At 40.8% G+C, this 27,635-nt stretch overlaps 1 protein-coding gene across 1 annotated transcript; it reads right to left on the reverse strand.

The window, feature by feature from the left end:
• Positions 1 to 15,681: 15,681 nt before the first annotated feature.
• BLOC1S5 (biogenesis of lysosomal organelles complex 1 subunit 5) lies at positions 15,682 to 27,324 on the reverse strand. Its single transcript, XM_033154538.1, has 5 exons — positions 27,132 to 27,324; positions 24,881 to 24,963; positions 22,596 to 22,725; positions 21,378 to 21,436; positions 15,682 to 17,317 (listed from the first exon to the last, which is right to left on the reverse strand). Exons 1-5 carry the CDS (start codon positions 27,250 to 27,252, stop codon positions 17,141 to 17,143), a joined length of 570 nt encoding a protein of 189 aa, XP_033010429.1. The 5' UTR covers positions 27,253 to 27,324; the 3' UTR covers positions 15,682 to 17,140.
• Between the last annotated feature and the right edge of the window lie 311 nt (positions 27,325 to 27,635).

The raw sequence follows: 27,635 nt of genomic DNA on the forward strand, positions 1-27,635 counted from the left end.
AGATGGGATGGAATAGGCAATGAATCAGTGGTCCTCCAGATGTTGTTGGACTCCAATTCCCATCAGCCCTGGCCAGCAATGAAGTCCAAAAAACACCTGGAGGACCACAGGCTCCTCATCTCTGATCAAATGGGCTGCATCTTGCTTACCAAGATATTTGTCCGGATCGTTACTGTACAGCCACATACTAGCAGGCTGGTCAGTCAAAGGATTTCCCCACCCTGGAGAAAGACTTTGGCAATCCAAATGCAGCCTATGGGATCATTCATAGCCTACTGCTGGGACAGAGGGTTGTTAAGATCCTAGAATGAGGATAGTCCAGGGTACACATTTGCAAACATAAACAACTTTAATGGTGAGACGTGGAAACTCAGGTAAGAATGGTCCCTTGTGTGAGCCTGCCTCTTCCTTGTATCCTACAAGTTATCTCTCTTCTTCCAGAACTCCAGAGCCCTCACCGCACTGAGTGATAAGTTAGAACGCAAGCCTTTTCTGCCAATTGTTTTTGGCAAATGGACCAAGGAAGACTATTGTTGTTGCTGACTGTTATCTCTGCCTCCAATCCCACTTGGCAGAAATTCAAACCTATCCCACTGGTGTTGGAAACTAGGCTTTTGAAAATCTGGATGAGTCAACTCATTAACAAACAAGGAAATGGGAACCAGTCTTAACAAAATATGTACATAAAATAGTTTATTGGATGCTATGCTGTTTGTCCTCATAGCTGTGACACTGTTTTTTATCTTGCTTCACAGTCTTCCTAACAATGGAGTGGGGAGGTCAATGGTTATCAAATTTTAATCAGCCTCAGTGTTGATGTATTACTTACATAGCACAGAAAATATTTTAAGCATTTTCACGGATGGGGTGGTGGAGCTCAGGAATGCCCATTTAATATTTTTACCATTGTTTAATGCCAGTTGTTGCTCTACAGCAGAGATGGGGAAACCTGAGGCCTTCCAGCTATTGTTGGACCTCAACTTCCATCAGCCCTAGCCAGCAGAACCAATGGTGAGGGATGATGGGAGTTGTATCCCAACAATATATGTACCCCATCCCTGCTGTACACCAAGGATGGCCAGTATCTTTGGTCTTGGTACGTTCTCCAAATAATAGTTTATGGACAGTAACATCTAACCTCCTTACGCATGGCCACATTCACTCTGTAAAAAATGTACACAATCACCTACAATAATAGCTTCACAGGTATAGACACTTGCATCCTGATGACACAAAGTTATCCTGTGTGTGTGTGTGTGTTGTTGGGGGAACAAATGTGCTTCCTGTAAGAAACCTTCAAGAAGGAGGTCAGGAGGTCTCTAAAACCTACATCATTTCAAGGTTTTTCAGTGACAAAAGAACAATATTAACCAACATCTGATTTCAAACATACCTTAATGATTTTCACTTACATGTGCCCTTTTCAGTTACCAGAGATCAAATCAACTGAAAATATATCAGACAATATATTACAGATTTGTATCACGTCACCCATCTTCTAAACTTGATTGTTTTTTAAAAAATAAAAGGTATTTGTTAGCATCATAATAGTCTAGTAAGCCTTTTATGCATCTTAATTTTAGAGTCAATATTATAATAGAAGTGAGCACCATTTTTAAGAATGTATGGCAAGCCCTACTGATTTAGGCCAAAGGCCCATCTAGTTCAGCATCATGTTCTCTCTAGCTGGATATCTATGGGAAACCTAACGCAGGACACACGCAATAGCAGTCTCCCATTTGCCTTCCCTAGCAGTTGGTATTCATACTGCCTCCGATATAGAGGTAATAATATAAAGACATTGTGACTAGTACCAGTCAATATAGTGGTATTCTCCATGGCTTTGGTCTAATCCACGTTTCAAGTTCTCCAAATTAGTGGCTATCACTACATCTTGCAGGAGCAAATTCCATAGTTTCAAGTATGCACTGTGTGTAGAACGACCTCCTTTTGTCTGTCCTGGATCTCCCATCATTTAGCTTCACTGACATTCTGGTATTATGAAAGAGGGAACAATCTATTAACTAAGGAAATACTGGAACAAATAATTTAAACATTCCCATCTACATATATTGGTGTATCTTGCTGTGACGAAGGCATAACCTCTCACAGGAAAAGGGAAAGCCAAGAGTGATTGAGCTGTTCTGCCAATCTTTGAATCTCCATGATATATCTGAGTAGTCCCGTCTCCAGTCAACGAACACTAGAAAAGATAAGCTGCCAAACTACCGTACTCAGGCCACTCATTGTCTCTTTCGTCACCTGCAGCCAAACTATCATGTGAGGACCGGATGCTATGTGACATTAAAGTTACGTTGCTCAGCACTGTGTTAGTCTGAAGATGCTAGCTTGAACTTTGCACCCAAGCCAAGGCTGTTGTCATCGAGTCTTCAATGCACAGGATATCACCCAAAGATCAACATTGGAAGAAAACCTCCAAGACCTGTTCTCTCTGTGTCAATCTTGCAAACTGTTTGACCTTATAAACTGGAGCACTCTCTTGAATTCTTCATGAACCTGGCCACTATTTTTCATATTGGTTCCAGCATTATGACTCATGCTGTTGACAAACGGCAAACAATGGAGAAATTTTATATCAAGACTGGCACCCGCCAGAGCTGTGTGTTGGCACCTTTCCTTTTTGATGTGCTATTTGCCGGTTTAACATATACTCTGGGGGCTGTTGACCATGAGGTTTATGTTGTAAGCATATTCACTTTCAGTAAAAACAACTTTAGGTTTTTTTATATGCTGAAATAGAAAACAGGATGCCAACCAGTGACTGTGCTAGCATGTGGTATTTTGTTGACTTTTGCTATTCTGACAGCATGATGCTGTAGAAACGGCAACCAATACATATATAACAACCCATGTAGATCAAGCAAATATTTCATTTAAAAAACCACTTTACTTTTTTTAATATACCAACTGCTGAATAGGCCAAACTGAGAAACTGCTGTGATTGGTTATTTTCTCATTTGCCCGAGAATCGGTTACCGGTAAGTTAATTGTCAGCTTCCTTTCAAGGACAGAACATTGGAAATGTGTGGTGTTTCCATAATTCATTTACAGGCAAAGCAGGTCCTAGAGGAGTACAGAAACAACAATACAAACGGGCAGTGCTGATCCCAAATGTAACACCAGCACCTTAAAACCCTAAATTAGCAGTCTGTGGTCAAAATCCCAACTGCTTCAAGCCTATGCGTGTTGCCCAGCAAGGCAAAACCTCTCTGAACCCTAACTCAGACAGATGGCTCTGATCTCATTTCTTTGCTCGGAGACATGCCTAAAGATCTGTTAGCATTCAGGACCAAGTTCTGTGTAGTTAGACAATGAATATAAAAATACTCAGTCCTTTTGAGTTAAGATTCTGGACAGTTTTTGCATGCATTTCTTCTATATAATATGGAAAGGCAAATTCCTGGATCTTCCAGACCCATTTTTCCATGCAACAAATGCACAGCTGTTGCTCATTCGTTGTACAATCTCAAGACATCTTTCTTGTTGTATGGCAGTGCTTCCATTGCGGGGACATCTATTTTTCTCAGCAGTCCACTATTCTTCGCTTAGACGGTGCAAACATATTACAACTGCTGTGTGGAATGTGGTTCTGCCATGATCATGATACAAATTGGGATGAGAATGGCCATGCTGTCTTACACTATTTCATGGTCTTCTCTTTGCCCTTTTAAGGGAGTAGCAAGTCCTGAGCTATGAGGTCCAGCATAGGGGAGATGATGGTGATGATTTTACAAAGACCCACCTTCTCAAAATGAAGGGTGTTGCTGTGGTGCTTACACAACTCTGAGACTATTTTTTGCTTTTTAAAGGACTCTGTATTTTCATGTGGACAAACAGAGATACACACATCATCCACTTATTTACCCCCACCCCCACCCAAATAGAAGAAAAATGAAGAATCGCATGATGTGTGTCTTAGGTTTGCCATACAGAAGAGGTGAGTGGGCTGATGTTCAAGAAAAACAAGACTAAAGCATCCTTAGGCTCACAGAACTTGTTTATGATTCTTTGGATCCACGCCCATTCTCTGGATTTATAGGGCTGTAAATGTCCTCCTTACTTTATTATCTTGTAGTGCTCTTTAAACACTCCTCACAAGTGGCAGGACTGTCGTCAGTCAACTAAGGAAATATTAATAGGTCGATTGTGAATTCCAGTCAATGAACAGATCAATCCACAGAACCTGCAAACAAGATGCATTCAAATAAAATAGTCTGCCTGGACACAAAAGGATTCGTTGTTTTTATACATTGTGCACATGCCGGTCACAGCAGGCAACATCTTAGAAGAGGCATTCCCTTGTGCATGAGAGACTTGGCATTTACCCTCCTCTAAGGTGATGCTTGCCACTCCATGCTTCTGCATGCTCTTGCATAAAAAAACAATACTTAAAAAACACACAACAAAGTTGCTTGATCCACCAGATGCATCAATTTCATCTATCAACAAGTCTTTAAATCATCCCCTGCCACTTCCTGTCTTTATAAAGAAATGCCACCAACATACCCCACACCCCCAAGTAATAAAAGATGGTGGCAACCCTGCTGCTAAATTGCTGAGCCTCATACTCAGCAATTTACACAGACATACAGTCTGTTTCTTCTATGCAAACTATAAAGGTAAAGGGTAAAGGGACCCCTGACCGTTAGGTCCAGTTGTGGACAACTCTGGGGCTGCGGCGCTCATCTTGCTTTACTGGCCGAGGGAGCCGGCGTACAGCTTCCGGGTCATGTGCCCAGCATGACTAAGCTGCTTCTGGCAAACCAGAGCATAGCACGGAAACGCTGTTTACCTGCCCACCGGAGCGGTACCTATTTATCTACTTGTACTTTGATGTGCTTTCGAACTGCTAGGTTGGCAGGAGCAAGGACCGAGCAACGGGAGCTCACCCTGTCACGGGGATTCAAACCGCCGACCTTCTGATCCACAAGTCCTAGACTCTGTGGTTTAGAGCACAGTGCCACCCGCGTCCCTATGCTAACTATGGGACTCTATTATTCATTAATTTGGAAGTGTGGAGGGGATGGCCATGGGCCAGTAGTCCCATCAGAGTAGTATTCTGGGGCAAAAGTCCAGGGCCCCAATTCCGGAGCAAGAGTATCTTCATATGTAGCAAGGCTGGCTTGCCGCCATGTTTAGAAGTGAAGTAATACCCATTACCACCTAAAGAGGGCCTGCGGAGGGGGAGCGCAAAGCAAGTCTAATATCACCTAAATTATAATATTGCTGTGGGCTCTTTTTCCCCCTTTTCTAGCTTCTCCTCTACCCTGAATTGAATCAATTCAGCTCAGATTCTGTGAGTTTTATTGAGGGTAGGGGGAAAGAATGGCAGCGTTTCAAATATGCAGGGGGATAGCATGTCATTTCAGGGTTTTGGCACTCGACGCAAGGTGCTAAAATGTCTCAAGGCTGGCACTGTTGATAGGTGTGATAGGATGACAAACTCTAGAACGATGGGGGAGAAGGAAGGCATAGATGGAAAAACAAAAAATACCCTTTTAATTTTAGTCTCTCCCTCGCCCAAGATATATGTGGCTCCTTCAGTTAAGGTCACTGGTTCATTTGGTGGTGACAATTTTGAGGAGGCTGTGCTCGGCGGGGGCTGCTGTGCCTGTCATCCGGTGGCCGGACACGGGAGCAGACTGAGCCCAATTAGCGGACAGCAGGCCCATCCGGTTGGCTGGTTCCACTGTCTTGTGCGTCCTACACGTTACCGCAATTGAGGCTCCAAAACAGAAAACTCCCCAGGGCACCAAAAGTGCCAGCAGCAGCCAACTTGTTTCAGTTATTTAGTTTAATTGCACCTAGGTGGGCTGGGGTGTTCTTGAGCCTTTCCTTTTTCTGCCTTTATGGCTTGGTTTGAACGCAAGCCATTGGCAGGGGCTACAACTGCAGCCTCTGCCCTGGGAGAATATGAAACCTCCTTTAGGACACCTTTGGTTCATGACTGTGGTTGGCTTCCTATTTCGCCAGAAGGCATGATAGTGGTATGGGCAAGAAAATGGCTGAGAGTACTACAGCCGTCTTTGTGTGCTCACTCCTGGGACGTCTTACCGTAAGCGCTTATTGATCCAGGCCTTTAACCTGGCTTCATTCACTTCAGTTTCCAACTGCCCTTCAGGCTAAACAACGTAGCCTTCTGAGTCCTGACATTCCTCATTTACTCTGACTGCCTCCGCCTGTGTTTTCTTTCAGCATGTCCTAAATCAGAGGTTGAACAGCTGAGTTCTTTTAAAGGAAATGAAAAAAATCTATTCACTTCTTTTTCATGATAATGGAAGACTCTAAAGGGGAAGGCTGGAAATGGAGTATTCTATGACTTGCCTCACCGCTTTCCTGTCATTTACTGCTGAATTGGAGCAAATGTCAACAGAGTTTTCTCTGGATTGACATTTGCTCCTATTTAGCACGAAAGAGTGGGTTTTCTAGGGCAAAGACAAAAGTGCTTGGGCCCATGCCTTGAAAGCCTGAATGCATGGGGACAAACGGAAAACTGTACGTAGACCAGTAATGATGGAAAGGCTTCTGTGAAACAGCCCACCATTACCAATCACCCCCCCTCCAAACATGCAGCCACAGAACAATATTGGGTGCAGTCCAAAGTGGAGCAATGGTGAGGCAGAGTATGAACTGATTGTGCATCCCCAAATACGCCTCTGAATCCTCTGCAACACGCAAAGTGCCTATGGCAAGATGATGCATGTTATATATATATATATATATATATATATATGAATGATATTATGGTCAATGTGCAGTTTTTCCTTGGCAAATAAATTAACGTGGAAAGGGTTCATTGAAGCTAGAAAGTTTGCAGTTGCTGGCCTGCAGTAAGGCTGGTAGTGTCTCCAATGTTTACTAATGGATTTTGCATGAGGTTAGACCGGTGGGAGTGCTTAAATATTTGGATAAACAAAAACAAAAATATTTCGTTAGTTTGCAAAAGGGATTATGAGGATTGGAGGGCACTGCAAAAATTTGGAAAAGAAGCACTATCATGGTTGAAGTGCAGAATAGTGGAAAGCAATTATTTTATTACCAAGATTATTATCTAGTGTGTAGATAATGTAACTGTAAATGGGTTTAAAAAAAAAAAGCCATTGTAGATAATTCAATGAAAACCTCTCCACCCAAGCTAACCAGGAAGTTGGTATTAATAAAAGGGTGGGGAAGAGTACTGTTCAATAAAAAGACTGCTCTATTAATAGATATAAATACTCTGAATATTTTAAATTATTGCTACTTGTGGTGGCGCCCATGCCAAAGACGGGCCATCCATGTCCCATACTGAAGTGCTTTCCATGTAGGAAAAGCAAAAGGTTTGAAGCAACGCTAATGAGTCAAACATGACCTTAAAAAACCATCTGCAGCAAACAAGGTGTTCACTCTTTCAGACTTCATTTGCCTAACTCTCTACCAGGAATCTGCCAGCCAAAAGGACCAATTGGTGCCAACAACAGTGGCAAGTTCTAGAGGTGCACATGGCATGCAAACAAAGCGTTAAGCAAAACTCAGCAATGCAACCCACAAAAGCCAAATACTGCAACCAGTAAACTAATCTGACCTTCTCCTTTTCTTGGATGTCAGTCTAGTAAGGGTATGTTCCACAGATACAAAAAGGAAGTTGTTAATAAGGAAACAGAGCTGAGCTCACTATGAAGCAGACGTCTTTGCAAATCACCCTTGCATTCCCTTTGATTTCTAAAGACTGAGAATACATGCCATATGTGAGACTGTAAAAGCAGTATTTATACCACACTATCCTATTTTACTTTGTAACAAGGCTGAGGAACTTGTAATCCCAACAATTTCGGGCATGTCACAACTCCCCTCACCCCTGACCACCCCAACCACAGATGGAGGGCCACGTTTATAATATCACAAAGGGAATGCTGTTGAACTGCTATAAAGGAAACAAAAAGAAAACCATCTGTCTTCTTAATGTTGTTTCCCCCAATTATTTCCCACTATATTCAGTTTACAGTTTATTTGGTAATTTTACTTTATGGAGATAAACGAAAGATGGGTGTTCTATCGCTACTGAACTATTTCATCATGTGGTTCCTGTTTCTCTTGCTGGAAGTTCAGATGCTGGTGCTCAAAGGCCACCAAGAAAGAAGCCATATGCCTGTCACTGTAAGAGAGAAACACATACAAACAGTTCATTGTTCCTGTACTGAAGAAAAATAATGTGTCATTTGCAGTCTCCCTGCCCACACCTCACTTGATATCTCCTCCCTCACTATTGCCCTGAGATGTCAAATTCCAAGCGAAGGAAACTGAAATGTCATACCTTCATTCATAGCACCATCTCATGGAACTATTTTTTCCGGATTCTTGGGAAGTTGAAATATTTCAGAAGAATATCAGGAACTGTTGTTTTAGCTTGTTTGGTAAGTAGATAATTGCCTTCCAACTCTACACATTTTTCAGGAAATGATATGAGTGTTGTATTGTTCCTAGATGGGGGCAGCAATGTTTTTTAACAAGGCGCACATACATATATGTATTCCTTTTTTTAAAAAAAGAAACAAACACAACAAGACCGTGTAGTCTTAAGTCTCTGAAGCTGAATCAGACTTTCTGTAGATAAGACTTTGTCCCAGACAAATTGTTCATGCGACTGAAAGTGTTTCAGACGGCATGCAAGCAACAGGAAAAAAAGAAAAGAAAAAAGCACCCCAAAACAAAACCTATTATATTAAGACCAAAAAAGGTCGTTTATACAATGGGATATCAGCTACAACCAGAATGTGCCTCTGGGACAAATCAGAACTTTTCTATGTGATCCTAACAAACAAGACATTATGAGTAATAAGAATGACAATTGTGCAGTTTCTTTCAAAATCGTTTTCATCTTAAAATGGGAAGTTCAAAGGAAAGTCATTTCAGTCGGGACACTGGGACAATTATAGTTCACCAACTCAATTATAGCTGGGTAACTTTGTATGGCATGCCAGCTGGTCATCTAAATCAGAAAACTCATTCTTGTGATGTTATTCTTGCGGTACAGGGGCCACTGAATTCTTCTTGTATCAGATAATGTGAGGAGCCCCAAGTCACACGGAAAGAACCCACACTGCAGCTTTTTGCCATGCCAGCATTGCCTTACTTTCTGCTACAGCATGATACTGCGGTGCCAACACCCAGCTCCATTTCTCCATTCCACACATAAAGCATTATGTCATGCATTCAGTGGAGCTTATTGATCCACTATATGTAGGTCTGTATCCAATGAAGTCTTCCCATCAATCCAAGAACTTCTGCTAGTGTAATAGAACTTCCCCTTCCTCTCTTCTCCCTGTGCCCCCCACCTGCTCTGGAGGTTTGGGGGAACTCTCAGAACATTCTTGATCGGTGTACGGGGTGGGAGTAGAGGTAGGGGAATGTCTGCTGCACAAGTGGAAATCCTTCTGCTAATGGAATAACTGGATTGAATACAACCCAGTTTTTTTCCAGATTAGAAACTGGGTGATCTGGCCCTGTGACGGGAGTCATTGCAAGAACAGTGCATGAATATGTGGTGTTTGTCAAAAAGGAGTAGTAACCAAACCCCTGCATTTTTTTCTCAATGTTGCAGAAGCAGTTCTAAGCGATCAGTAAATCCCCCTCAAGAAGAAAGCAGCATTCTTTAGTGTTGAACTGGTAGAATGGTAGAATCTTAAACGTGGGTTAAAGTGAAGTAAACTGTGTGATGTGTCTAACCCTAGTCTACTGTGGTCATGTGAACAAATGATGACCACTTTACATCCTGCTCCTGTACATTTTTATCCAGAAGGAAGTCTCTTTGATTTCACTAAGACCCACTTCCATTGCAGCCTCCCTGCCCCCAAAAAACAAATGCGATTTTTGGGTTGTTTTTTTTTGCAGAGCCCTTCAAGGATGCTCACAGATCCCTGATTGAAAAACGGATATTGATAGGATGGGGAATACATATTTTACCGAGCCTTCCATTGTGAACAATGTAGGAATGAACACGGATATTGTAGGAAAGGGACAAGGAAAACAATTATTTGAGAACAGTTCATGCAGAGTAAGGAGGAAGAGCCAGTTGGCAAAGTCCACAGACTTCACTACTTCAGATTGTAGGTGGGTGATTGCTATATGTAGAAAAACAGTCAGAAGTACAAACAAGCAAATCACCTCTCAGTGACATTCTTCACTGGCCGGAGGCTACCAATCCATACCATCAAAGACACTTGAGTTCCGGTTCTTTATGCTGGTTTTAGTACGCAGAATCCCTTCTTTCTTCACATGCTGCTTCTCTGGGGTCTCTCATTCAAGGTCTAGAAGTTGTATAGATGCTGTAAACTTCAATCCTGAATTCCACAATTTGTGCCACTTTGAATATTCAATATTGTGTCCTAGGTCCATTGCCCATTTAATCATGACACTTTTAATTTCCTCATCTTTGGTGTTCCATTCCAATAAGAATTCATATATTTTAGACAAGATCTTCGAATCATTCCCCATCACTATTTTATCTAACTATTTTATCTCAAAAGCGGAGCACGCTGGCGGCGGCTTTGGCGGCGGCGAGGAAGAGCAGACCGGGTTGCTCTCCGGCAGCGGCTTTGGCGTGGGTGGGGTGGGGAGAGGAAGAGCGCAGAAAGCAGGCTGCACAATATCCCTCAATAACTGAAGACTAAAGTTAGCAATAACAGGCAAACTTAACCTTATCCTAGATTACTTCAAGACAAAAAAGCACAAAAAATGGTATAAAGATGTCCTTAAAAGGAAGCTGAAATGGGACTTCCTTCTAAGCAGTGCTTTCTTCCTGGGGGTACTCTTTTTTCCTAGAAGAGAAGCACTGCTTCTAAGTAATGTTTGAAGGCTGGGATGTTAGAACTGGTGTGAATGCAGATAAAGTACATCTCAGATGCGCACAGTGCCTTCAATGCTCATACTGACACCTGCTGGTGAGCAACAAATCATATAACAATGATATCAAGTGGCTGGCTATTATGTCAGCAGGCTGAGCAATTTTCACAAGCAGGCTGACCACAGTCTGTTTTCTTCATAATTTTTCTTGTTTTTGTATAAAAGTATTGAGCAAACAGTAACAAAACAAGAAACAGCTTCCTTTACATTGCCAGTAAAAGTCACAATGAAATACTAGACTCTATTAAGACAGAATACAAGGACATGGTTCATCTAGGGTCACTTGCCCAGTAGAAGCATTGTTCCCTCCCACAGCAAATGCAGTTGGTGAGTTCAGAGGGGACTGATGGCAAAACAGGACCACTGAAAAACAAGCATGGTCCTGGGAAATCCCAAGATCTTATGAATAATAAGAACAGTAAAAAAAAAAAAACAACCTTTGAGAGTTTTGACCACTGAATGCTGAGTTTCAAGGGGTGGAAAACTTAAAACTAGGGGAGAAGAAATGAAATGGAATATTGTGGACAAAACAGAGCAGCACTCTATTTTGCTACAGGTTCCACTTGTCAGCAATAACACTGAATTATAACTGTGTACCAATCCATATCCCAAATTGTTGTATTCTGTATTTGTCTAGCACGAAGTATCTGTATCAGCAGCAAATAGGGCACAAATGAAAAATGCCGTGTATAGAAACATATGATGCTTATTGACCTTGATTCAAATTTGCTGGCAGAAGAGCTCATTCACATATTTTCTCCTCCTTAATTTCTCTTTTTTCAGTATATGTTAACAGTCTGCTTATCTAAACAGTGTAACATGTGAGTGGACAATTCACGGCATTCGGGGGCAGCAACTTCCACATAAGCTATGATACAGCGTTTCATCCAACCTTCTTGAGGACTTTAGTGAAGCGTGAATTTTTCAATAACCTTGGAACCAGTATAAAAGGTTGTTATGAATGTTTATCAGCTTTTGTGAGCTTTCAAGCAACTACATACTATTTTATATATTTGTAGTATACCAATACTTCAATAAAGGCAAGAGATCATTTATATAAAATGCTTAATACTTATTTATCAAAGATGTGTACCGACGAGTTTTAAAAATGTCAGCATATGTATTCTATTTGGGGTTGGTTTTTTTAAAAGCCCACAAAAGGTAAATATTATGTAAAACTGAATGACACTAGTTTTTAAAACAAAAACAAAAAACTTTTTTGCCTTTACAATAATCTATAAATTTTGGATAAGAAACTGAAGCTGAGACTGAGATGTGCCCAAAGCCTAATAGCAAATCTATGGTGGAACAAGGATAAAGCCCAGCAATGTTTAAAGTCTCTTTCCCTGAAAAGAAAATATAAGATCAAAATACCTATCACCAAAATAGGCATTACAGATCTGTACTAGTTGTAATTCAGCAGCCAACAAGAGTCCTATGAATGAATCTGTTTTGCATGTTTTAATATTGCCTACTTGTGTCTAAATGATTTTAGGAATCAAACTATGTATCAGGGTGGGGGAAAAATCAGATTTTTTAAAATTTGAATCGGATTGTTTTTATTTAAATTGGGTTTTTTAAAATAAAATGCTTTTGGAGGAAAAATCTTTCTGAAGATAGTTTTCTATTTAAGTTACATTATAGTCCAAAGGCTACATCAGGAAATAAGGATTTGTTTTAAGTACTTCATGTGTGCTAAAACTCAGTCTAAGGTTGTTGTTTTTTTAAAAAAAATGTTTAACCACATCAGTTAACAAATATGGATACATATGCTACAATGTTATTGTTTTAGTTAAATAAATTGTTATTAAGGAAATGATTATTTTTCTCCTTCCAATAAAGTACAGCAGAAAAGTTGTCCAAATATAAAGTTATTAAACCTCACAATTATTTCATAATTATCTGTCAATGTATTTCTAATAGTATAACCAAATCAGTAATTTTTGATCTAACTGTAAAAACTACTCTGAAAATTTATTATTCAAAAAACGAAACCTTCATACGGTTGTAAATACTAAGATTATACCAGCAAGAATGAGTCTTTTGTGGGGGGGGGGATGATTTAAATCTTACTGGCTAGTGATTTAAATCAAATCCACGCTGCTATGTATATTTTAAGGTGCAGTATCAAACACTCTTAGAAGTTATATCAGGTACTGAGTTCAAAGAACCTGTGTTAGCACACTAAGAAATGAGGACAGAGAACCTTGTCTGTTAGGTTCCTTTGAAAATTCTACCAACGATGGGCAGTCAATTTTGACCCATTTTAAATGTTGGCCTCTTCATCCTAACATTTTAACATGACTGCTGCTACCAAAGATGTTGCCGGCATAAGAACTCTTGCCAGTTTGCACATACATACTGTAATGTGCTGTGGGATCTCATGGCAGTTACAATCTCTGCCAATGGTTGGCTGAGCTGCTGCGCTGTCGCTGAATGTCCACAAGCATTTTAAGTACTGAGGGAACAAAAATGCAGGCAACAGAATTTTCAAAAACTGTCTGGCTTTTGTGAGGGAAGTGAAAGACTGTTTTGGCTATTCTTGAACAAAATGCCTTTAGAGACAGGATGAACTTTATTTCTTGTATGGGCAGACTAAGGGGGATGATAAGAAGTGGTTCTAGGAAGTTTGAAAGACACGAAGCAGCAGGGAGCACAAAGGCCAAGACAGCATATGCTAGAAAAACTGGATTCAATTTGGCAACTGATTAAAAATTGAAATACAATATAAATGCCAAATGAATTCCAAATTGGCAAATATTAATTTGTTACTCATTTATTTTTGTTTTTCTCTAAACTTGGAATACATGCTGGTGGAGGTTACCTAAGAAGGGAAGGGTGAAAAAAAGCAAATGAGCAGCTTAGTTAAATCTGTTTTTAGTCAAAGTCAATTGTTGCTCACATAAAGCAAACTAAAATCTCATCACAAGCCCCAAACTGTACAACTTATTTCCTGTAATACATGGAGTGTCCCTAGGCTTGTTCATTGGTTCCTAGAGCCTTAATATTCACTGGGAGTGGAGGAATTAGTCTGGTGTATGTGAGCAGCTATTAAGTGTCCAGGACCTGGACTAAAAATAAATGCCACTATAGACAGACATAGACATAGCCTAACAATGGGGGCCCTTTTTCCTATTTGTCTGAAATTTGGCAGGTCTGATCCCTTGGAGGGGTAGCAGAATGTCTGAAAATGCAATGCCAATTGGACAGAGAACACAGCACTTACAGACAGAAGAAAAGCAGCTTGGACTCCCATTGAGAGTAACGGGGAGAGGGAAGGAAACAAATGAAACAGCAAATTAATAACAAACACGCTTGTAACACATGACTAATGAAATGAATGAGGTTCCTAATGAACAACCATGGACGGGGTAACTTTTTTTCCTTGCAAGAAGCAGGAATATGATGTAGGTAGAAGAAAATGCATATATCATTGATTTAGGTTGGGAAAATGCATGTATCAGGCATGGAGACCCTCCAATCTGTGGAATAAATTAGGCTTGGAAGGGGTCCTAATTGGGCACACCTTGGGCACATTATATATACCTGCTTTTATTTATGATAAATTTATTTATTTATAAATTTGTAGCTGCCAAGGAACAATAGGGAGCATTAAAGTGCCCTCCCAATTGTTTCTTGCCAAGCAGGGTTTTCATATGGTGCTTTTAAAATGTGACCTTCATCACCCAGGAACTCTAAATGTACAAATGATCCCTGCCAAAAAGGGCTTGAAGTCATAGCCAATCAGCTGAGTTCCTTTGCAGGTGTGATTTGAATCCAACCTGGGCATGCAAAGCGGGGGGTGGGGGAGGGAAGGTCATCTGATGCCATGGTGATGTCAGGATATTGATGGGTGGGCAACCACACCTACCTGTTGAAGTGCCCAGGGCACGAGTGTGTGTGTGTGTGGGGGAGGAGCTCAAGATCTGAACCCACTATCCCCCAACCTCTGGTGTATATTATTAACACGAAATATGAAAGTACTATGTAGGTAAAGATGGTTAATAATTAGAGTGGCTGAAGGAGGCAGGATGGAGACGGCAAAGGGGTGAAATAAACAGTGAAAAGCAATGAGCAGTGGAAGGCGTCAAGAAGAAAGTAGGACAAGTAACACTCAACTTAGGCACAAGAGGGGCTGGAAGCTTTTAGCACACAAGGAGTGGATGGAAAAGGATGTCCAGACAGTGAGAGCTACATCTTCTGGGAAGTACAGCTGCTTTTGCTGAACCCAGATGTGCATAGCGCTAGGCTAGGCATTTCCTTCGATCCCTGCCTCAGAGCTATAAAACCCATGGAAGGGTCACACAGGTGGCGTCATAACTTAAGTTAACTTCAACAGAAGAAATTCTTAAAAAACACCCAATATCCAAGTTACAAAAAGCTGGTATTTGCTCTGAAGACCAACACAGAGTTAAAAACCAAGAGCGACCTTCTGAACTGTCTCAAATTCAATTCTATAATAAGCCATGCAGATTCTTAATTTACTTCACCACATCAGTGAGTTCACAGACATCTGAAAAACTGCTTTGCATCAATTTCGTTAGAGGTTCTCCCCACCCCCCTCGCAGCGTGTGAAATGCTTTAAAGCCATCCATTTCCCCTCCTGCCCCCCCACCCCCAATCCACAAGAGAATTCACAACATTCCAGCATGCCTCAGTGCTGGCAAGTGCTCTTTTCAGCCCAGGTACCTGATGATGATTGATGAAGCTGTCAGCCCTACGGTAGTGGATAGAGCAGCTTGGCAGAAGTTCAGTGTTATTGAAAGAAATCACAAATACTTATTCCATCTCCTCTGCTCACTTTAATCACATTATCAACAGGCTGCCAGGATGGAGCCTTGACACTAAGCCATACATTCACACAGGCAACCATTGTTGGCCATCTGCAGTTGCAACACAGATAATGAGTAATTTTGTTTTACATGTTCCTATTTTATGCACTGCCTAGCTGTTAAAATAACACTTGATCTTCCTGTTCCTCACTTAGCCTGCCTTGGCTTTCATCCTGTTATTAATGAATTCTTTGAAAGTTGGGTTACAAAGGACTAATAAAGGAGCTTTCCCTCTGTTATTCTAATATTTAATGCAGATTAATCACAGTGAAGACAGGAGCTCATCATGTTCCATAATACCATCTCCTTGTAAGAACACAAATTGATATGTAAAGTTGTTCATCTCGAGCAAAAGTTGCTCACATGCAGTGCTAAAAAAAAAGGTAGTAGTTGTCCCCTATAATGCTGGATAACAGGAGGAATAATACTTTTGAAAATCTCAGGTTGTCACCCATTCTTGCTATTCTATTTTTTTTTAATCAGTTCTTCTGAGAGATCTTTCAGATTTCTTTGTGGTGAGCTTTCTAGCAAAAAGTCTGTCCACAAACCTCAGGGCATTGTACTTCCATAACTCTGTAGCTTTGGAAGATTTCTCAAATTTAATTTTCACCATCACCCTTGTTCTGAAAGCCAAGGTAGAATTGTGAAAGAGCTCATTTGACTTCCCTGCATGAAGAATGGGATGCATTTACAAGATGAATGATTGTACATAGAAACAGAGAGACTAATTTAATTATCAAGGGAGAATACTGTTTATGTTCCTACAAAGACTTGTGTTTTTTTTTAAATAACACTTAACATAAATACCTGCCTCAGACAATCAAATCCTATCTTAGTTTAGTAACTCCAGTTTATGTTCCATGTACCTGTATGGCGCCCCTTCACTCCTCCCTTCATATGAGTGGGGAAACAAGCCAGGAAACTTCAGTTAACCATAAACTTCCAGCTATGTCTGGACCAGGAAACTATGGTTAATGGCTTCCAAGCAAGCCAGGACACAATAAACCATGTCCATGGAGTTAAGGTTGACTTACAAATTCTCACTTATTTGGGAGATATTAAGCATGGTTTCCCAGTTCAGACACAACAGGAAGCTATGCTTAACTGCGGCTTCCTGGTTTGTTTCTCCACTGAAAGGAAATGGGGAGCAGAGGGTGTGAGTGTGATGGCACTGAGCTTGTGAATATCCTGGCTTATTAAGCAAAGGCTTGATCGTCTGAATGCCGCCAGGATCAGTGCCAAAGAATAATTACATTAGTTGCAGAGCCCCACTCCCCAATTCCTTGTTATTCCTGCTATGCTATTTGAATTCTGGTACTTCCTTGGTAACCCTGAAATTGGAAGATGTTGGAATAAGAAAAGCAATACTGCAAATGAAGAACAGTCTTACTGAGCATGAGAGTTTCTTAAAGAGTGTGTTTGGCGAGGTCCTTTTCCATTGCGGCATATTGCTCTTTGAGCCGCTCCATCGCTTTGATGTGCTGTTCGTCCATGACTGCTTTTGCGTTCTGCTGCTCCTTCACAAACTCCTCCCACAGAGCTCTGCGTCGTGTTTCACCAACCATTAGCTTCTCAGTCTGAAGCTGAGAAGGAAAAGGAAGTTACAAAAGGAAACGTCCATGCAGTTTAGGTTTTGTGGTACAAAAATATAACAAAAAAGATGACAAGTGGTTTACAGGGCAGACCTGGTGTCACTGTTAACAAGGCAAGAATGGAAGACAGCTTTCACTATAACAGGGGCCCTTATACTTTGCCACCATCCTGGGTGAGAAAACAAGTACCCAACCATGTTTTTGGCTTCCCCTTGCACTATTGCCTATTTTCTTACACTGCTGCTATTTGTAAATTGGAGGCTGCTGTTTCTAGCGCTTTCCCCGTAGTATGTGCAATTGTATACAGGCAACAACTAACTGACGCATGACTGTGCATGCACACATCGCCGTAACCCAGAAGTGGTTGGAAAAGGGGGCAGGGGGTGAAAGGGGCTTCCACGTACCCCGCCAACATACGCGAGGGTCAGGAATGTAACTCCTGTTCAAAATGGTTGTTGCCTGTTCTACAGTGCTGTGGACAAATTGCTTTGGGTACTGTTGCAGAACAAGGAAAATTTAAGTATATGAACAAAGCAAAATCTGTCTTTTTAAATCATTCTATCAGACACTTTAATTTGTTTTTGTTTTAACATAAATACCCAGACAAACACAGTGTTTGGCTATACTCTGGACTGGCAGCACTCAATATTTAACTTGAAAGTTTAATACGCAATGCCAACTCCATTTAATAACCTCTCTTATCCAGTGCTGATAGCTAACTTCAGCAAAATGCATGAAATACAGCATTGAAGTCACTGATTTTGATATGCTCCTTTAAAAAGTAAAAAGTGGCCCAGGATCACAAGAACCTTGTATTTAGTATTTGTCGCCTTCCATCTTAAGATATACACACATAAGAAACGTGAAGTGTAGCCAAGACACAGGACTGTCTTGTTCATGTAGAATTAAGCTGCCCAATAATGCACATAAACTAGGGAAAGCCATCAATTAAAAAATACTAATTTTCAGCTTTCCCAGGATGGTGCAGAGGCTGGAAGGGAAATCTGGTGAGCAAACTAAAGCTGGTTCTAAAGAATTTTTCAGCAGTCCTTTCCAACTGAGGCATAAAGTGACACAAGATTAAGTCTGGCATGGTAAAGAGCATGGTCAGTTCTATGGTTTGGGGCATTATGTTCAACTTACATTTACCCCAGCCAATACTAAAGCCTCACTATTGCACTATTTCTGAACATTATACACAAATATTATAAATCTTCCTGGCTGTGGATCTCCTATAGTCTTCACACAGCCACCACTATGATAAATCTACCAGATACAGTGGACGCTCAGGTTGTGAACGTGATCCGTGCGGGAGGCACGTTCGCAATCTGCAGCCCCGCTTCTGCGCACACGCGGGTTGTGATTCGGTGCTTCTGCGCATGTGCAAAGCGCTGAACCCAGAAGTAACCCGTTCCGGTACTTCCGGGTTCGGTGCGGTGCGCAACCCAAAATCGCACAACCGGAAGTGGCTGTAACCCGAGGTATGACTGTATATGAATAAACTGCTGCCACATGTGTCAGGGAATTGTCCTCGGCTCAGCGCAGGGTGGTGGAAGGGCTTTCGGGATGCTACAGAGAGCCCTGGCCCCACCTGACCAGCAGCACCTCCTCTTCCAGCGGAGGAAGCAGCGATGTCTCCAGTGGGGAAGGGCAGGCAGCTCAGGGGCTTGAGAGCAAAGCCTCTGGGGATGTTGAAGAGACCCTGCATGCCCCTCGCTCAGCAGGCGAGGAGGAAGACATGCCATTTCCGGCGCCCCAAGTGCGCAGAGGAGTGAGACGCAAGGAGGGGAGGCGGAGATTTAGGATACCGAAACTCTTATGTTGGGGTCACAGCCGGAAGGGGCCACTTCCGGATTCTGCGAGTGACTGATACAGACATGAACTTGTAGCTCTGCACTTTAAATAGCACGCACAATAAACCCCTTAGAAGACGGTTTGGAATCTTGCCTGGTTACTCGCGAGCAACCACCCTACGGACCTTACAACATTGATAGAAAGTGTCTGCAATCATGTCTGAAATAAGGATGGAGCTATGTAGAGGCACTGGCTTCACATTTCCCCCCACATTGTGGTTTTTGCATAGCACACACATACGCATCATGATTTGCGATATATTGCCATGTCAAAAACTATGAAATTGATATCACCACATGGACTTCAAACCGGTTTGAGATGACATATCAATATATTGCCCAGCCCTACCTGAAACCACCTCTTTGGGGCTTTCTTACCACTGTACTGTATTACATCTGCACCAATATTAACTTTAACTGTGGTTAGGTTCAAACTAGTGGCTGACGCCAGTGCTTGAAGTGGGTAAAGGTATACATTGGTGCAGATCTAACACTGCATCATGGCTAAAGGAAAGAATTTGTGTGAGAGCGAAGAGGAGGTAATGTGCATACCCGTGGTATACTCCCAATATTTTAGCCAAGTTGAATAAATTGGGAATTTTACATCCATATTACGTCTGATATCATTTAACTGTTATCCATCATTTTCATATACAAATAAAAACATTGACTGTAGCTGCAGCCATCTTACAATGCAGCTCTATTGCAGCCTAAAGAGCTGAACAGGTTGCCTATCCATAATAGTGAAGTACAGAACTAACATGGAGAATTAACTTCTTGCACAGTTTTTCCTAATCCTGAGGTTTTAGAATATCTGTATTACAAACAAGCAATGTGCAGCCATGTGAGAGATTCCAGTGAGTCACATGTTCTTATAATATGGCCTTTCATTAAATAACATCCACAAGTATGAAACACTTCCATTTCAATAAGCTGTATTCATAATATGTTCAGTGTTTTCAACTAAGCAGGAAAGATTTACATTTCCATTCTGTTGGATATTTTTTGTTCCACGAAAAATAGGGATTTGGGTTTCTTTAACCATCTCTTTCCCCTTTCTCAAGCTGTGAAGGAAATTCTAAGAAAAACTTTCCACATACTGAGAAAGTGGAAGAGGGTCTAGTAACTCTGTTATTTTTATAGTACTTTTTGAAGACTTACTAATGGTGGCTCTCCTCAACCTCTTTCTACATTTTTTTGCAGCTATTCCGAAGGAAAGTGAGCTTCTAGAACCAACTTTTGTTTTACTGAAGGCTCTGCAGGAATCTGCAAATTTCTTGCACACTGCCGTTTGGCAGTCTCAGGGACCATCAGTTTCAACACATGTAACATATCAGAGGTCTGCAGAATGCAAACTAGGGATTGGCATTACCCCTAAATAGCTTTACTTAAAAGCCATACAGTCATACCTCTGGTTATGTTTGCTGTGGGTTGCGTTCGTCATGGGATACGAACGCGCCGAACCCGGAAGTACCGGAACAGGTTACTTCCGGGTTTGGCACTTTGCGCATGCGCAGAATTGCACTGTGCACATGCACAGACATGCCACTTTAAGTTGCGATCTGCTCGTGTTGCGAACGGGGCTCCGGAACGGATCCCGTTCGCAACCAGAGGTACCACTGTACTGGGTTAGAAAGTGGCCAAGTCAACATGTTGCTGCAGTTTATGGATTAATAGTAGCACCTTTCAGTCATCTGGAAAGTGTGTTACACACGTGAGGAGGAGGCTGGGGGGGGGAGTAGGGTGCTAGCTCCCCCCACTGCTGTCTCCTTCCACCTCACATAGGGTGGAAAAAGCGAGCCTCTTGTGGTCATGGAGGCTCTCTGAAACTTTTGGAACCCAAGAAAATATAAAGGTCCAGAATGTGAGGGTGGGGGGAGCCTCCACAAATACAAGAGGTTCCTTGCTTCACTGAGTAGCCCTTAACAAGCTGAAAGGCAGAATGGTGGTCGGGGCAGAGACAGCACAGCTCCCCTTGTGTGTTAGCATGCTTTTCCAGTGGCAAGAGAGCTGGTATGTACCTGGACAAAAATATTGTAGTTAACCGTAAGGCATCCATACTAAGCAAATGCTAAAGCATTCATTAATTGGTTCACAGCTAGTTGTTTCCTCCCTGGCACCACTGTACGTAGAATATCACCAGAATACCTTGCAGGTTAGACCCGGCATTAGTTCTTAACTAGTTTATTAATCCTTACCTTTCTTTCTTCCTGCTCTCTCCCCTGGAGTCTGTTGATCATTTCATTGGCTACCTGTACTGAAATGTATAGGTTACAATTGTTTCATTGGCCATTCTCATCTTAAGGGATACATTTCTGACAAGAGATATTTAATCTCACTGCACAGAGAAGCTGTGGATCTTAACCATATTGTGGTCTAGTTCCAGCCAGGATGCCCTTGTCAAAATATATATATAAAGGAAAAAATTGTGGTTGGATTAGTCTTACATAATATTTTTGACATGACTGGGTGAACTTTAAAAGCCACTGAGATTTTTGAATCAAGGTAGTCTAAATTCTGTGCCTACACATATTCTATTAATTTAAATACTCACTTATGCTGCATAACACTTTTTCTGCTAATCATTAAGACATTTGGATCTATGCAGGATGCTAAAAAAACAATGTAAAAATGCAATATCAGCAACCATTTTCGGATTTAAACCTGGCAACTTATAAATATATGGCTAAAGAGGAATAGAATTATCTCCCAGGTTTTGCTGCCTGTGTGTATCTCCAGTCATCTTATTCTTGCAACTTCATACAGTGCTTTTTATTTTCCTACATTTATATCCTGCCTTCTTTCCATTATGGGACCCAGGGTGGCATACACATGGTTCCCAGGTGGTGACCCATCCAAACACTTACCAGACCCAGACTGCTTAACGTCAGTAAGGTAGTGTACCTTTCATCCATACCCTGGGATATGTGTGTGTGTGTTGGATGGTTCCTTCCAGATCCCATCTTGTTGCCTTCAAGCCATGCAGCCCTACCGTAACTATGATGCACCGAATTCATGCAGCACTTGACATGCCCACCCATTACTAGTCTTGCTCAGAATGGAACGTTGTTGTTGTTGTTGTTTTTACAGGTAATGGAAGTGTTAACAGCCATAACAAGGAGGGGATAAGCAGGACAATTTGTAAAGTCAGAGACTTCTTTTCATGGTAAAATCTCCTACTGCTGAAAAGGCAAAGTGCTTTTAAAACAAAACAGCAGTTTCCCTCTACAATTAAAACATCAGGGAAAGCTCAGGATGAAAATGCTCATGTCTTTATCTCCTTTTGAATATGGCCCATAATGGTGTGAATAAAAGGGCCACCCGATGGCTACTTTACATAAATACTCCAACTATCTGTCTAAGAATCCAAACACTTTGTAAAAGGCATAGAAGAAAACCAATAATTTCTAGCTTACATCTCCCGAGAGCTTCATTTAGGTTCCCTTGCATCATTTGTTCACACTTTGGCAGAGTTTGGTCATTTGTCTCAAAAGTTGTGTTTTTCAAGTTTTCAAGAACCCGCACTTCTCGGAGACCACGTTTTTCCTATTGAGAAAGTTAAAATGGGGGCATTTCTATATATTCCACAAGGTTCATTTGTTGCTACCTTGAAGTTAGTAAATGTACCCTCCCTTTAAAAATGTTTTTAAGCAGTACAGGATATCTAGACCTTTCTCACTTAATGCTTCAAAATGTTAATGGAGCACAACCTCATTACTAACACACCTCATTTTTCAAAAATGACAAAAAATTAAAAACCAAGGTTTTGCTTTTGCTCATTTCATCAACAATTCTTTACAGAAACCAACTGGAAGCTATCACTAAATTCAGGGTCCACACACACCTCTGCTCTGGCCATTCAGCTTGAGGTTTTGCTGCCATCTTGTGGAAAATATATTCAACATTTAAAATAAAACACAAAGTCATCTATTTAATATGTGAAAATATAGGTTTGATTACATTATAGGTAATTTTAAAAGATGCTTTCATTTTGCAGACAGGTTATGAACATCAAGAACTAAGTATTATGTCCTTGGGATAATTTTAAATATTGTAAGTATGGAAATGACATTCCCAATGATTGCTCTCAAATGCCTATTTCTTTGCACCAGTTACTGAGGTTCCTCCTCCTCCCCCTGCTGGCCTTTTCCTGCTACTGCTACGATTTGTTCCTTCATGAAAAGTGACAGTGTTAAAGACAGTGGCAGGAGACAAGGAGAGGTGTGTCTTTCCATCTGGATGGATCTTAAAGGGCAGATAAATAGTAAGGCCAGAAGCCGTACAATCTAATATTTTATTAAAAAGTAAAAAACAAAGAAAAAACACTAATAGTATTTGTGGTTGTAAATGAAACTACAAGTTTTAGATGCTTTGAAACATTGCCAAATTATGATTTTCATGCTTTTAAAGATCTGGTCCCCAAATGTCAACAGCTGGCATTTTCAAGACACAGAGTCATGAGCAATGCAAACATCCAAAAACTGCAGATAATATTTTCCATATTTACTTGTCAAAAAAGCGCATACCAAAGAAAGATAAGAGAGCAGAAAAAACAAGAAAATTTACAAGAAATAAAAAGAAATGAAAAAGAATGATTAAATTCCCCCTGAAAAGAGATAATTAAACAGGATATCAAGATGTTGCAAATGCAATATTCAACGATAATAAACCAGGAAATAGTGTGGGAAATTAAATATTTAAAACAGAAACACCATGAACAAGTGAATAAGCCAGGGAAATTATTAGCTTGGCAAATAAAGAAAAAACAAGAAAAACCCTGCATTAATGGAATAAATGTAGGAGGCAAAGTTGTGGAAAATCTGAAAGAAATAAGAAATCTTCAATGTTACATTGGGCAATAGATACTGGTCATAATGTAGAACTGGATGGGCATATTTATGGAATGTGGATATAAAATTTACAGCAGATTATAGTTTAAGAGAAAACTATATGAAAATGCTATATAGATGGTACCTAACAGCTAGTAGATTGGCAGTAATGTATAAATCCAAATCAAATATGTGGTGGTCTTGTAATAAGGTTAAAGCTTACTGAAAAAGATGTTTAAGATAACAAAAAAACAGGAGCTTTTCATTCAGGAATTATAGGATCAGAACGACCTAAACAGTATAGAAATTTATTTATGTACGCAACCACAGCTGCATGAATGTTATTTGCCCCAAAATGGAAGAAGAGGTCCTGAAGAGAGAAGAACGGATACAGAAGTCAATGGACTATCAAGATAACATTTTTAAAAAAGGAATTGAAATGGTTTATTGAGTATTTACAAACTGTAAACAGATTAAGATACTGGCAGGATTAATGTAAAAACCTGCAGTTTCAAAATATATAAGAGATATAAACGGGAATAGATACAGAACAGAATATGTTGAGATAATTTGGAGTATGCAGAAAGATGAAAAGAAATGTAAAGAACCATAGGAAAAGGGGAAAGGAGTCGGAAGTATGAAATGTTAAAATGATGATTGAATGATTGTTGCAATATATATAAATGAAAATTATAAATTAAAACATTTATCAAAATATTTACTTGTCAAAATGATGGGTTTATTATTTATAAAAAAGGTTAACAGCCATTCATGAAATATTTCTCTGAAATCTTAAGATGACTGTACTTTAGAACTACCACCTCCCCCATTTACAAGGTACATTATTTCAAAATGTATAATATCAAACCTACTTCAAATTCTTTAATGAAATAACGAATTTCTCCTTGAATAACTGGTCTGTGATCCAAAAGTCTGGAATATATTTCTCCAACATCTACAAGTAAAGTAAAGAGACATGTTCATGATAAATAAAAACATGTATGCATTATCAGGAACCTGCAAGAAATCATGGTGGCTCTTGCCTCTCCGATATTCTCTCTCTCCGAACCCCCAAACTCCATCGCCTCTTTTGGCAGGCCACCTCTTCCTTTCTCTTGTACTTTATCTTTTTCACTCTTTCTCCATTAATTACAGGGAGAGAACAGCCTCCAGGATGATGACGAACTAGTTTTGCTAGACTTGCTGCCTTATAGTGAAATAATATTCGTCATCACAGTCGGCCCCTAATACCAGTCCTGGGTGATATATGGATACATCACCCAGGCTAATTCCAAGTTTGAGTTCAGTAAAATAACCAGTGAATTATATGAAGCCTGGGCTGTATCACCCTTAAAATGCCTCCCCCTCGGCTAACAGAGGCAGCCAAACATGTAAAAGGCCTTTTAACTATGAAAGGATTGGCACAGAACTTTGCAACATAAGTTACACTATCCAAATACTACTTTGCTTCCTAAAGGAAAAAAAGGCAATTAGAACTGTAGACAGAATAATATTTAATTATTAATAATTAATAATATTTAATTAATAATATTTAATACAGTAGAAATAATCGAGCTTTTTAAAGTTTGTACACAGAGATTAATGTCTCCTATTCTTCTCCTCCTACTTTAAAACAAAGCGTTTCATACCAGATGGAACCAAGACAGAATGAAAATGTTTCTAATGTTTTATTAAATAGTTGGAGTAGCACATTTAAAAAGAGATAAAAGAGGCCTAACTAACTTTATTATTATTCAACTCATTGGGGTTTTTATGCTCAGTCTGCACCCTTTCCATCTTTGACATTGTCAAGCCTCTCAACATTTGCCACCACTCTCCAAGTTGAAAAGTCTTGCAGTTCAATCATAACTTTTGGGATTTTAAAAACCTGATCTATGTAGAATTAGTCGTACCTAAACCCATGCATAACCTAGCATAGGACTGGATTGTTAGGAATTTTTCGGAGCAATTAGAGGATCCCAGAGCTAATCTCTAAGCAATTTCCAAAGATCTGAAATCAGGCGTGTACCAAGGAATGAATTTTTTTGTGGACTTTTATAAGCAAAAGCTCAAGGAAATACTGTATTTGCAGGGAATATTGTACCCAAACACTGTTTTGACTGTGGTTGAATCCACATTACAGCCCCTCGTTTGCAAGGCAGCACTATGGGGAACAGCAGGGAGGGTTGACAGCTATGTACTAATCCTTCCCCCACCAAAACCCCTCAATTGGTGCTCAAGCAGCACACTCAGGACCGGATTTAAGTTTGATGAGGCCCTAAGCTACTGAAGGTAATGGTGTTCTTTATATTTCCAGCTGTTTTTTTGTCAACAACAAATTGTCACAGTTTTTTTGTGTTGAATATATGCAATATGGTAATTTAGGGACCTAATAGGTATCTAAAGCCATTTGCACATAACAAAATATGTACATCATAGGAGCCTACACAACACAAAACACTGTTGCTGTATGTAGCTTTCATTTTACTTGTTTTTATCTTATATTTTGGAAATGTACATCCATTTTTTTTCCTTGAAATTTTTTTGGGGGGCCCCAAGAGAGTGGGGCCTTAAGCTATAGCTTGTTTAGCTTATACATAAATCCGGCACTGGGCACACTGTATAGAATATCATGCCAAAAATCCCTTGTTAATAATATGAGTCTGTATTACACGTCACTGGGAAGCATAGTAAAAAGTGGAATGATCTACATGACATTTGAAAGGCATCCCACCTGTCTTAAGTTTCATTCCCTTTCCTATGCCACCTCCAGGAATGACCTCTGGGAGGAGTGCAGAGAGAAGAAACGCATGGTGCATCTGCAGCAGCATAACCAGACGCCTTCATCTGCCCCAGCTGACAGAAGAAAACATGTCTCTCCTGCATGGTCTCTACAGCCACAGCTGTAGACCTTTGCAACAGCCGCCTAAACTGGAGAAGCCCATTCAAACAACAAGACACTTTCACGCATGCGCTCCAGGAGGCGCCTTTCCGACTTGAGAACCTATGCCGCGAATGCGCTCTAGGAAACTCCTTTCCAGACTGAGAAATCGATGCTGCGCATGCGCACCACCCGCGTTTGTTATTCTCTCACTGAGGGTTAAAAATCCGAGCCCTTCTTACCCTTTAATATAGGAGGTGAGGAAGACGCCCCCAGCGAGCCTCGCTTCTTACTAGCGCCGCCGGACAGTGGCGGCTCTCCAGTTTTACTTGGGCTGAGGGTCACGGGACCCCCACCGTTCATCTCGTCCCTTACTGCCAGCAACCGCCGCGGTGGGGCGGACTTTGGGCTCAATGCTTGGACAGCGCATGCGCAGCTGCCATAGTCTGTGTGAGAGCAGGGCGGGGAAAGCCTTGCGGGTACAGCGCATGCGCAAGGAGCGCGCTTTCGTTTTGTGGGGAAGTTCGCGGCCCGAGTGCGGGAGGGGGATTGGTCGCTGTGACGTCACCCAAGCGTATCTGCTTGGCTCGTTCAACACGATGTCATGATGGTTAGCATTAAAGAATTAAGAAGAAACCAGCCTCCAGCTGGGATAAGATAGCTAGATCCCTTTGTGTTTGTGTGCGAGCGTGTTCTTCTTTTATTTTTACATTCTTGTAGTAATTTATCCCCCCCCCGACTTTATA

The sequence above is a fragment of the Lacerta agilis genome, chromosome 7 (genome assembly GCF_009819535.1).
Source record: "Lacerta agilis isolate rLacAgi1 chromosome 7, rLacAgi1.pri, whole genome shotgun sequence".
NCBI classification, from domain to species: domain Eukaryota; kingdom Metazoa; phylum Chordata; class Lepidosauria; order Squamata; family Lacertidae; genus Lacerta; species Lacerta agilis.